This window comes from Herpailurus yagouaroundi, unplaced genomic scaffold, assembly GCF_014898765.1.
Source record: "Herpailurus yagouaroundi ecotype Mexico unplaced genomic scaffold, PumYag 184, whole genome shotgun sequence".
Taxonomy (NCBI): Eukaryota; Metazoa; Chordata; class Mammalia; order Carnivora; family Felidae; genus Herpailurus; species Herpailurus yagouaroundi.
This window is the reverse complement of record NW_024412415.1, coordinates 14383956-14396445: the sequence shown is the minus strand read 5'-3', so window position 1 is coordinate 14396445 and position 12490 is coordinate 14383956. Positions and strand designations below refer to the sequence as shown.

General features: G+C 36.1%; 1 protein-coding gene across 5 annotated transcripts in view; it reads right to left on the bottom strand.

The window, feature by feature from the left end:
• SLC12A1 (solute carrier family 12 member 1) overlaps nucleotides 1-10161 on the bottom strand; it is a 103778-nt gene extending 93617 nt beyond the window's left edge. For 3 of the 5 annotated variants that reach the window (XM_040492620.1, XM_040492621.1, XM_040492622.1), the window contains exon 1: nucleotides 8303-8722. In XM_040492620.1, coding sequence (XP_040348554.1) covers nucleotides 8303-8722 — 420 coding nt within the window. Of the gene's footprint in view, nucleotides 1-8302; nucleotides 8923-9971; nucleotides 10021-10051 lie in introns of those variants that run through there. The other 2 variants (XM_040492618.1, XM_040492619.1) reach the window with 2 other exon arrangements.
• Between the last annotated feature and the right edge of the window lie 2329 nt (nucleotides 10162-12490).

Sequence of the window (12490 nt, the reverse complement as noted above, 5' to 3'; positions counted from 1 at the left end):
CATATATGAAAGTTAGTAGGGAAATAATTTTCTAAAGCTATTCAAAAATAGAGTCAATGTAGGGCGTTCAACTATTTCTTAGGTGAATGTGTTCAACCTGCTAGAGTTTCCACGTTTTCAATGTATTTATGTCATAGAAAGGAAAAAAAAAAACCTTTAAATGTATATTTCTTGCCCTGACTGTAAAGCCCTGATAATACATTTATAAGTACAGAATCTATTTCCATTGCTTACTCACTTACAGGAGCTTAAAACTCACTGCACCATATAAACTTGGAGGCTTGGAATCTAGTTTCAGCTATGCAATTAATTCTGGGTGTGTCCCCCAGCAAGTCACTTAACCTTTCCTGGATAGTGCCAAGGAGGATAAATCCAATGAATTTTCTGAAAATCTTACTTTGAAGTAATTTACTCGAAGGCAAAATCATTTTTCTGTTTGTCATCTTCCTCTTCTAACATGGCAAAGCAAAACTTGGTTTCACTCTTAATAAATGCCTCCTTTGTGAGCCTATACAGCAATTACAAAGTCAACTTATCATCAAAGTACTGAAAAGACTTTTAGTTGAGGGTTATGGGCACTTAATGGCTGTGAGCTATAACCAGTGGCTGACAGACTCCTGGCTGGTGCATTTTCTTGGGACCAAAGTCTCAAAGAATAGAAGTTTTATGATTATTCCCTGAAACCAGTTTTTTCCCTCATACTTTGAATTAATTTGTTTGTTCATACTCCATCACCTAAATGATGACCCACCACCTTTCGTAAATGCATTTTAAACTGCATAGCTTTAGGGAATGATTATTAATTTACCAAAAGTTTTACCTGTGCATTAAGTATTCAGAGAAAGTAAAGTTCATTAGAAAGAAAGAAAGAAAGAAAGAAAGAAAGAAAGAAAGAAAGAAAGATACTTCTCCTCTCCAGTATTGATAAACTAGTAAAGCTTCAATTACATGCAGTTTAAGGGGTAAATTCCTAATGGGTTTTGCTAGATGATAAAAAATTATTTTATTTAATATGAAATGCGTGATTTTTTCAGACCCCAGAAAAATTACAAATGCATTTCTAGCTATCATCAAAGAAGAAAAAAATAAGTGTATTTATTCTTTCAGTTCTTACTAGAGGGGCACCTGGGTGGCTCAGTTAGTTAAGCGTCCAACTTCGTCTCAGGTCATGATCTCATGGTTTGTGAGTTCAAGCCCTTCATCCAGCTCGATGCTGTCAGCATACAGCTGTCCTTACATCCTCTGTCTCCCTCTCTCTCTCTCTGCCCCTTTCTGGCTTGTGAGCATGCTTTCTCTCTCTCTTTCTCTCTCTCTCTCTCTCTCTCTCTCTCTCTCTCTCTCTCAAAAATAAGTAAACATTTTAAAAATTGTTAAATAAACTATAACTAGATAATATTTGCCACTATACATGTTTTTAGGTTTTCAATCTCAGGATGGTAGAAATTTTAGCCCATCCTAGAGAAACAACTCCATAAATATTTAGGACTATATGATCCCCTCCCAGTTGTTTTAAACTTTCTTTTATTATTGAAATGTTTAAATATATGCCATAGTAGGGAGAATAAACAGATCTCATGTGCTTACCACTGAACTTCAACAGTTATGAACATATGGCCAGTACTATTCCACTTAAACCTCTCACACCCCTGGGATTATTTTAAAACCAATCCCAGCAAGGATCAGAGAATTTTTAGGGTTCATTTCAGCGTGAAAAACACGATTTAAAAAAAAATTTTTTTTAATGTATATTTTTGAGAGAGAGACAGTGTGTGAATGAGGCGGCCAGAGAGGGAGAGGGAGACACAGAATGTGAAGCAGGCTCCAGGCTCTGAGTTGTCAGCACAGAGCCCGACTTGGGGCTCAAACTCACAAACAGCAAGATCATGACCTGAGCCGAAGTCAGACGCTTAACTGACTGAGCCACCTAAGCACCCCGAAAAACACAATTCTGATCACATTCCTATATTTTACTAATCAATGTTACTATGTTTGTACATTACAAGCCCTTTGTGATAAATGGGAATATTTTAAATTATGAAAGTGAGAGGTTTCTTGTTTTAAAAGTTGCTATAAACCATGCCTGTAAATCACTACTAATGGTCACAATTTATTATAGTATTTTTACTGTACCTGAAAACATATAGCTCACACAAAAATTAACTTATATTTTTGATAACTTAGGCCTAAAGGTAGCTATGTGTGTAATAAGCAGTGTAAGAAAGTAAAATCAAGGGGTGCCTGGGTGGCTCAGTCAGTTGAGTGTCCAACTCTTGATTGGGGCTCAGGTCATGATCCCAGGGTCATGGTATAAAGCCCGGTGTTGAGCTCCGTGCTGAGCATGAGCCTGCTTAGGATTCTCTCTCTCCCTCTTCCCCTCTCCCCCATCACACTCTTGTTCTCTCTCTCAAGAAAAAATTAAAAAAAAACACAAGAAAGTCAAAAGATTCTTAATATTTTCCACATATACACGGGAACTGTTAGTCTATTCACCAGCTATCACTGAACTAAAAACTAAAACCTCTGATAAGTATTAAAATGAGTCTTTAGTTGCAGATTTTCACTCCAGCAAATATTTTAGGAGTGACCACTAATCCTCCTTCAAGGCACTTATTGCCTCAATTTTTATGTCTACTTAATTGGGCTTGGTGATATTGCTAATTTGGGATAGCTCCAAGTTGAATGCTAAAGTTCCAAATTTGAACTTTAAAACATTTTAGAAAATACTATTTCCCAGAGAATGCATTTGTAAACCTTTGTCTATTTAAAGAAGATAAACATTTATACATTGGTTTATGTACTTTAATGTTTGTTAACCTGATTATATGTCCTTTATTTCTACCCATAACAAAGTCATTTGACATGTAAAATAAATCCTGGAGAGTAGAGATCAAATCTCTTTAACTCACTTTATACAGCATCTTGTATATAAAAGGCTAATAAATGCTTTTGATGATGACAATGAAAATGATTGAGACCTACAATTAATTCTGTAGGAGAAAGAGAGAGAAAAAAAAATTCTGTAGGAGAAAGCAACATGATCTTTTGGCACAGTCCCCAAAACAAGAAAGGAATTGAATCTCCTGTTCTGCCCATCAGGGCTGAGATGCAATTTCTTCTTTGTGCCTGAGTTCCACTTTCTTCTGTAGCTATCAAAATGAACTGAGGCAAAGTGAAATGGGAGAGTAGGCTGAGGATGGAAAGTAGCAATAAAGAGCATGGACTCTGGGGGCACCTCGGTGACTCAGTCGGTTAAGCACCCAATCTCAGCTCAGGTCATGATCTTGAGGTTTGTGGGTTTGAGCCCCATGTCAGGTCTCTGCTGTCAGTGTGGAGCCTGCTTCAGATCCTCTGTCCTCTCTGCCCCTCTCCTGCCTGTGCTCTCTCCTCTCTCAAAAATAACAAACATCACAAAAAATAAAAATAAAAATAAAAAGAGCATGGACTCTGGAGTCATGCAGACATGGGCTCAATTTATTAGACACATGACTTTTGTTTCTTGACCTTGGAAGTTTTTTGACATAGGTTTTTGTTTTCTCTTATAAAAGATCCATAGGATTTTATAAAAACTTTAGAATCTATAAAATAGCAATAACAATAGTACCTACCTTGAAGGTGTGTTATAAAAATTGAATGAGAATTTGCCAAGTGTGAGCACCTTGTCTGATAACAAAAAATTCTCGGGGCTCCTGGGTGGCTCAGTCGGTTGGGTATCCGACTTTGGCTCAGGTCATGATCTCACAGTTTGTGGGTTTGAGCCCCCGTGTCTGTGCTGACAGCTCGGAACCTGGAGCTGCTTTGAATTGTCTGTATCTCCTTCTCTCTCTCTCTGCCCCTCCCCTGCTCACACCCTGTCTCTCTCTCTCTCTCAAAAATAAATAAACATTAAAAAAATTCTCCATAAAAAGTTTGCTTTTGCATGAGTGTATGTAATCCTTTCTATTCACAAATTACTTTTCCTAATGCTTTTTATTCACAGATTACTTTTTGTCGCTAACTACCTAATGACCCAAGTGTGAAGTCGTTCCATTGTTTTTGTTTTGAAACATTCTCTAAATGGTTGGTTTCCTTAAAAATAATATTGCTATCTTAATTTTTGTGGTATTTTATTCTTTGTATAGACAGTTTATTTCAATGACATCAGAACACTGACTTTGATAGAAAGGCTATATATTTTCCTGATTCTTATATAATTATATTTTTCTGAAATGCTAACAACAATGGTGGTTAGTAAGACTGAAAAGGAGTTCCATTTTGGTTAACCCCGTAGTTAGGAATTGTGCATATAAAGGTGGCCACAGATTTGCAACAATGTGGATGGAACAAGAGTGTATTATGCTAAGTGAAATAAGTCAGTCAGAGAAAGACAAATGTCATATAATTTCACTCATGTGGAATTTAAGAAATAAATGAACATGGGGAAGGGAAAGAAAAAGAAAATAAGATAAAAACAGAGAGGGAGGCAAACCATAAGAGACTTTAAATATGGAGAACAAATTGAGGGTTGCTGGAGTGGAGGTGGGTGGAGGGATTGGCTAAATGGATGATGGGTATTAAGGAAGGCACTTGTGGGGATGAGCACTGGGTATTGCATGTAAGTGGTGAATCACCGAATTCTACTCCTGAAGCCAATACTATATGTTAACTAACAACACTATATGTTAACTAACTTGAATTTAAATTAAAAAAAAAGTAGAAATGAAAGATAAAACCATGATCACTTAATAAAGTAGTTTAGTAATCAAAAAAAAAAAAAAAAAGGTGGCCACAGGATTATGCTGGACAGTAAAAGTACAATTATTTTTACAAAGTAAAAATACTGGATTAATCTTTACCAGATATCTAATAATCATTATATTTTTTATATGGAAAGAACTCCAATGTGCATTGTTTAGTGAAAACAGTAGAATGCACGACAATGTGTAAAATATTTCAATATGTTTTTGAAAAAAATACAGACGGAAAATTAGATAGATGAGATAGAGATACTTATAGATATATATGTATATTTGTATAGGCATAGAAAATTTCTGGGAGGATTTATAAGAAACTGACAGTAATGATTGTCTTGGAGAGAAAAACTGAAGATCTATATTAGATAAGAGACATTTCAAGATATACTTTTCAGTACTTCTTAAATATTTTATTAGTGTATATTTTACTTTTTGAGTAAAAATCAGTGAATACAAAAATTGCCATCATCATTATCAACAATGATTTGTTCAGTTTCTACCCATTGTAGAAGGCAACATGCTAGACTTTATATGCATGTAATCTAGTATTCACAAACATCCTACAGTATCAGTTGAAGTTATGTAGCTTATATAATATTGCAGAGAAAGTAAAGGATGGAGCCATTTTTTCCTGCTTTTAACTAGGGTTTTTGGAAATCTATAATTCATAGCCATCTGTATAGGCATTTAGCTCTTTACTACAGAGAAAATAAAAGGATTTTTTCAACTATGATCTCAAATCATTGGGATTACAAATTTTGTCAATATGTATCATTCCTAGAGTTTCAGTGAAGGTAGAGACTTAAAATAACGTCTTTCAAACCTATTTTTTTATTTCAACTATTAGGACAACCTTGACACATAATTTTTTTTCTGACTTGGAAGTTATAGCCAGGATTCTGCAAAAAATCCAACTGGTTTCTGTCTAAATATGTTGTCACTTAATGTAAATATACAATTCTTTTATGGCTTTTTAAAGCATTATACTCGGGTACAAAAAAAATATATCACCAAACTTGCACTATGTCAATTGCTTTCCACTTTTAAATTGTTTGAGTAAACATTATCATTTATAATTTTTTGCATACAAAATTGGTGATGTGTCTGAGTATTATTATGTAATATTTGTTCTATTGATCATGTCTAGTTGTGATTTGGGGAACTACCATAAAAATGTCAAGGGCCACAAGGAGGTAACAGCATAGCTCATTACACTATAGGTCTTCATCTTTCAGGAGAGGGAGGGTAAGCAGGAGGAAAAAGAATCAAATTCACTAACAAAGAAGAAAGGGATGAATTGATGAAGTCTCAGATTGTTCATGTCTGGTATCAAAGGATAGCACAGAGGTAGATCATATGGAGAGGTGGACTGGGCCCTACAAGTTTAGAGACACTAGTATATAGATTCATGGTTGCATTAGAATTCTGCTCCCAATTTGGCTATGTGGATACTTCTGTGGGATTTAATGATGAAGCGTCTTGATAACTGAGGGTCAAATTCATAAAAAGAGTAACTTATTACTATACTCATTCAGAATGATTATTCAGGGCATTGAGCCTGAACCTAATTTTTAAACTATTTAATTTGCTATTTCTTTGTATCTGAGAAAAAAGAGCTTTACGTCAAAGTTAAGTCTTTGTGTCATTTTCAAAAAGAATAGGATATCCCAAACAGCTATGAAAACTGTCAAATGCAGCTATTGCATTTCGACTACGGTTGTTCAGATTGGCTTTTGAACAACCAACCATTCCCGGAGAGTTTTTCTCCCCTTATGTAAAGATTTACATAAGCTGTGGCTTTAGGAATTGTAAATAAGCTATGTTTCTCTCTCTAGAACATTAGTCCAAAGAACAATGTGAGTTTACTGCATTTCCTTATTAATGGAAATAGACTTTTATTTTGTTTTCTTGCAAACTGGGGGACAAATATGAGAATATTTAAATTTTGATGATGCTAATTTTACAAAGGATGAGCTTTAAGACTTATCATGTGGAATGAGCTGGAGTATGGTGGGAGAGAATTCCAGATCTTTTTAAAGAGAACTTTGGCTCATTTTACTTCTTCAGAATAAATTGAAATCCCTTTATAATGCCCTAAGTTTCTTTTTCTGTGCTTTTTGAAAACTCCTTGGGCCCTCTTCTCACAACCAACTTTTCCCTCTTTTCCTTCTCCCCCTTCTCTCTTCTTTCCACTTTCCCACACAAAGCAAAGTGATACCTGGGTCTGATCTCAGGAGCTTCAAATCAACCCCCTTCTCAAAATTTTAATGGGGGCCGCCATTTTTTTCTGACATTGTCACATTGCTAACTTCTTTTGATCAAAGCACCGAATATCCTAGATAAAGTCTAAATCTTCTATCTGTAAAGAAACCAGCCATTCAGCAGACTGTTGCAAATATAGTACATGGGACAAGTAAAGCCTGGTGAGGAGAAAGGATAAGGGTACAGCATTCAGAGCATGGGCTCCGCTCAGGAAGTCACTCAGCCTCTGGTGGTAGGATGCAGAGTCAGGGACCCCGAGCAGCCAAGGAGAATACATTTTAGAGATGGGTTTCCTTGTGGAAAGAAGAATGAACAGAAACTAAAGGGAAAACTTCACCCTTATTAGCATCTTCCGTGAGAGCAATATTCCTAGACTCCCTAGTGTGGGTAACCATTTGATAAAATCAATGTTGAATGAATGGATATGAAAGGAATTGTTCCAATCAATTTTTTCTTTTACCTCAAAACCTGGGCAAAAGTAAACTACATTTGGATATGTGACAGCTAATTATTCTTTTTAGCAAGTAATTACATCCATAAAGAATGATATTCATTCCAAAATGTGTTCCAGAAGAGCAAGAAGATAAAGTGCATCAATATATTTTAGAGCAAGTTATAGAAGAAGAAATCTATGAAGTTTATCAATGATTTGCTACATGATTAGAAAAAATGCTACCTCCTGCTTCTAGCAGATTTGGGAACCCATTATTGATTTTCATTAAATAATGAAAAGCTTAGCCATTTCTGTACTTAAATTTAATTCAGTTACTTTTATATGCTTAAGAGCATTCAGGAGCCTCAGGCAAAGTTTTGAAGAGGAAGGGATAAAATGCTGAACCTTATAAATCTTGGGTTTCTCTTTAAAGAATATAAAATACCCATGTGCTCTAAAGGCTGACACCACAGTATTAACTACAGTAAGCTCCAGTGATGATTTTTCGTTTTTTTGGGTTTTTTTCCCCTCTTACAACTGCTGCAGAGGCATTCATACTAAGGTGAAATTAGCTTAGTATCTGGTTTGGAATGTTTAACCAAGAGTGCACTGAGTACACTATAAGTTTAAAGAAAATATAATGCACTGCCTCACTTTCAGAGCTAATTCTTTAGTTCTCGGTGCTCAGTAAATATTTGTGAAACACTCCGTGTGTTGTCTAGTTATTGGGAACGAGGGACAGCTGTGTAAGGAAGGAGGGTGGTTTGGAATAGACTTCCCCACAAGACACTCCGACATTCATAGCATGATTAAAGAGCAGGAGATCACCTGAAGGAATAAAGGGAGGGAGGATACTTGCCTGTGCCCTGAAGCTTACCTTTGCAAGTTGCTCGTGAATCTCAAGCAGGCTGGGTCGGTTGACCTTGGGCCCGCTGATGCTACCAGTATTGCGATAGTACTCAATCTTGGGAACAGCATCCACGGTGTTGTGGCCAAAGGTTTGTAGGTAGTATGTGTTTGTGTGAGAATCATAAGCATGAAAACTGGCATCTGTTTTAGCAGTTTCTCCATTTTGGAGAAAATTGTCATAGCACTCCTGATTTCCAGGCCTAAAGCTGATTCTGAATCTGTTCTGGGTTTCATCTCCAAAAGAGGTTTCCTCATAATGTGGAGGATCGGTGTTATTATCCACAGCCGCGCTGCTCTCGTGGCTCTCATTTATGACATTAACTTGAAAGCGATTGCTATTACTGGGCGTTGAATCCAGAAATACATTGGAAGAGTTGTTCAGTGACATCTTCCAAAATGGATTTTTTTGGGGGGGACTAAGCTGTCTACTTTATGTTTTTTTTTAAAAAAATCTATGTATTTCCTCCTCAAAATAAACTTTAATGTGTTTACATTAGGGAGCTCCTGGCCTTTGTTCTAGAAGGACTCAACAAATAGATTCTTGATGTATTGTTTCTCTCCTCTACATCCTTTGAATGTTCTTCAAAGCTGCCATTGAAAAAGAAAATTAAACTTGTTTCAAGTAATATAAATACATTTAAGTAGGCATAGGGGTATGAGGGCAGAGTTTTCTGTTACAAAACATATAATATCTTAAATTCATTCCATTAAAAATTACCTGTCCGGGAACTCTAGTCACCTGAGCAATTAAATCCCATAATAAATAACTAGGGACCTGCTTCAGCGAACAGAATTTTCAATGGAGTCATTAAAATATTATCTATGTTTGTAGCATTTGTTTGGACTCAGTGCAGTTGGATTTAATATGATTTTAGAAAAGATATAACTCTACCAGTGAGTACAGTAAGAGAAGATGAGAATATTCTCAGTCTGAAACACAGTTCATTGACAGTACTAAATGTTGAAACTGCAAAGTATTTTTTATAGACATGAATTCATACTATCTAATAATGATGATTATATTCCATGATGATTATAAAATTTAAAAATATTTTTTAACTTCTAAAAAATACATGCTTGTTAATTTTTAAAAATAAATCCTGTGAAGATGATAGCTTTGTAAATTCATGGATCTTTTACTAGCCTCTCATCTGCTCATACATTTATGTTTTGCAAATACTATCATGGAATCTTTAAAAATATATAGGTATTCAGTGTAACGAAATAAATCTCAGTCCTTAATAAAGGTGTACGCTATATTTAGGTAAGATAATCATGCCCTGTTAATTCTCTTTAATGAAATAGTCTCAAATTCATTGAGAAGCTTTTAATTTGACTGAGAGGCAGACTACATAATCACTTCTTTTACCATCCATGATATGCGCCATCTTAGTACATTCTTTAGTGAGATTAATAGTTCTTTATTGATAACTTAAATTTTGGCTTTTTAGAAAAGCAGACAAATGCAAACAAAACCGTGCCTGTCTCCTGAAGTTACTAGGCTATTTCTTTGAATTAAAAAAAATATCTTAACTTCAACTTGCAAAGAACATTTTTTGGGGCGAAACTATAAGTGAGGCTGTTATCTCTTTAGTTTTTATCATCCCATGTCTCTTCATAGTCCTTGACAGCCTCACCTTTACTCCATTCCTCAGGATCTACTTTATGACATAATATTAAGTGTGATTTTTACCCCATCCAGAAATGTTTAACTTACCATCAGAAGAAGCCTTCTTCTCAGGAAGCTTTATCTGTTTCAACACCACCCAGGCATATATGGGGCACCTAACTTTCACTCCAAAACCTTGGGCTTCTTATTGGTTAGAACCTTCCTTGAAAGAGGTGACTGAGCAGTGATTGGCCTGGAATAATACTGTGGGCCCTGCCCAGTCATTAGCCCTGAGGAACCTTAAGTACTTCATCAACTAGTAACCAGTAGTAAATCATTAATTCATTTAGACAGAAAGTCACATTAAGTTTCTTTAATTCATAAGGGAAGTTGGATTGCTCAACAGTAATAATCCACCAAAATATAATCAGTGCTTCAGCTGTTTGGGGCTAAATAAATTCAATCCCATTGTCTTCACGATTCCTGGTGGCCTCCTATTATTTAACATGTACAGCAAAATCTAGGCCTCCAGAGATAATTTCTATACTTGGTAACTAGAAAATGGTATTTGAGATTATTTTCTTTTTTATAGTAGATACTAGCTGAATTCTTCTCTGCATGGGAAGTGAGCGGATTGAATGTAGAATTGGTGATTTATTGAAAATATTTCTACCTAGTGGAAAAACTGAAGCAGGAATGAAACCGTGGGTAAGGTTCCCAGTGGCATTGCTAAATGACCTTTTTGTCTCTACCTGGCAAAACATTTATATCAAACCCATTTTTTTAGTGTTGTTGAGAAACAGGTTTTGCTCAAATCTGTGAGGTGGTGATTATTAAGACAGCACAAACAATTCCTCCACACAGGTCCTGTCACTGGTTTTCAATCAGATTGATTGAATGAATCCACCTTGTGTTTTATAAGAAACTACCCAAGTGATTTCCACCTGCCTGAGCAGCACCGTTGTGGCAAAACACAGTGGTTAGGAGCAAGACTCTGAAGTCAGTATACTCAATTTGCATCCCAGCTGTGCCACTTCCTAGCTGCGTGAGCTTTGGCGAATTACTCAGTCTTTCCGAGCCTTAACCTTCTCATCTGTAAAATGCTATTGTGGATAATAATGTTATCTACCTTGTTGTAAAGTTACTGTGAAGATCAAATGAGTTAATTTGTGTATAGGATTTAGATCAGCACTGGTTTGTACTTAGCACTTGCTTTTACTATGTTGGAAATATTTACAATTGACTGCTGACTTTTACTTAGTCATATCCAAGATTCCAAAGTGAATTGTTAGAGATTGGGATAGGTACTATGCCTATTAAAGTAGGAGGAAAGTTAAGTTGGTGAACAGATGCTGGATTGTAGAAAAGGGTCTGGAGATACCTAAGTAAAACTCCTTAGACGCTCTTAGGTAAATGTCATGCTAACCAGCCAGGCTAATGCCAGAGGCTGTTTCAAAAATAGAGACAGAATTACAACTATGTACCACTAACTCATTCTGCTCTTAAGTACAAGGCATTTATCTGTTCGACAAAAGGTTCTGACTCCCCACACAGAAGGCATGGGAATTACGCCTTTCAGATTCAGATTCATTTCAGATTCATCTGGGTGTTGCTATTATTCAGAACAGCTAAGATGGGGCCCGTACTCAAAATAAGTCCTATTCCCTGGTCCTGGTGGGAAGCTTTGAATTCGCTTGCAGTTATCTCTGCCACCTCTAGTCCCCTTTTCCTTCAACCATTCCCTCAGCTCCATCCCTCTTTCAGGAGCCCACCTATTTATTCCTTAACCTTTTCCTCTGCCAAAGACTGTGCATGCATCTGATAGTGGTCAATTTTGCTTTTTCCTTGCTGTCTGCCTGTCTGACTGCAGTGTTGTGTGAATTAGTTTTAGTCTCGGTCTTATATCAACCAGACATTTTTGTTCTAAGCCTTTTATCTTAACCATGAAATGAAAGTCTTTGTTCTCTATTAAGGGGATTCAGATGTTCTGGAGCAGATGGAAGATGGTTTGGGGGATATGGATGAAATTACAACATCCATAAGCCAACTTTGAAAGGTAAACTCAATTTAGGCCTTTCAGACATAGGAGTAAGGTAATAGGAGGAAACTGTCTGGAGGTATGCTCCTCTATTTTTTCTCTTGTCTTCCCTCATGGGGCTCTAGGAAAGGGGAAGCTAGAGGATGATATGACTATGACATTGGACTCTCCTAGAAGACTTAGCATTTCATGAAGTTTCCATGATGTATCCATATTATGGCCATCCTTCATATTTTTTATATTGTTTCTGGCTCTGAAAATACAGACACTGACCACTCTTTCTCCACCCCACCCCCCCAAAAGTCTAAGGTGAACAATAGATCATGAATAAATGCTATGGATAAAGACACTTTTGGTTAAAAGAATTTCTGTTTAGTGGGATTGAAAATAATACTATGTTGGAATTGATGAGATATGAAAAGCTTGTGAGTGTTGAAATTTCAGAAATAATGCTCATACTTCATAAATTTTCTTGTGTTTTAGGTTTTAGGGTCTTCTTTTTGAAATAA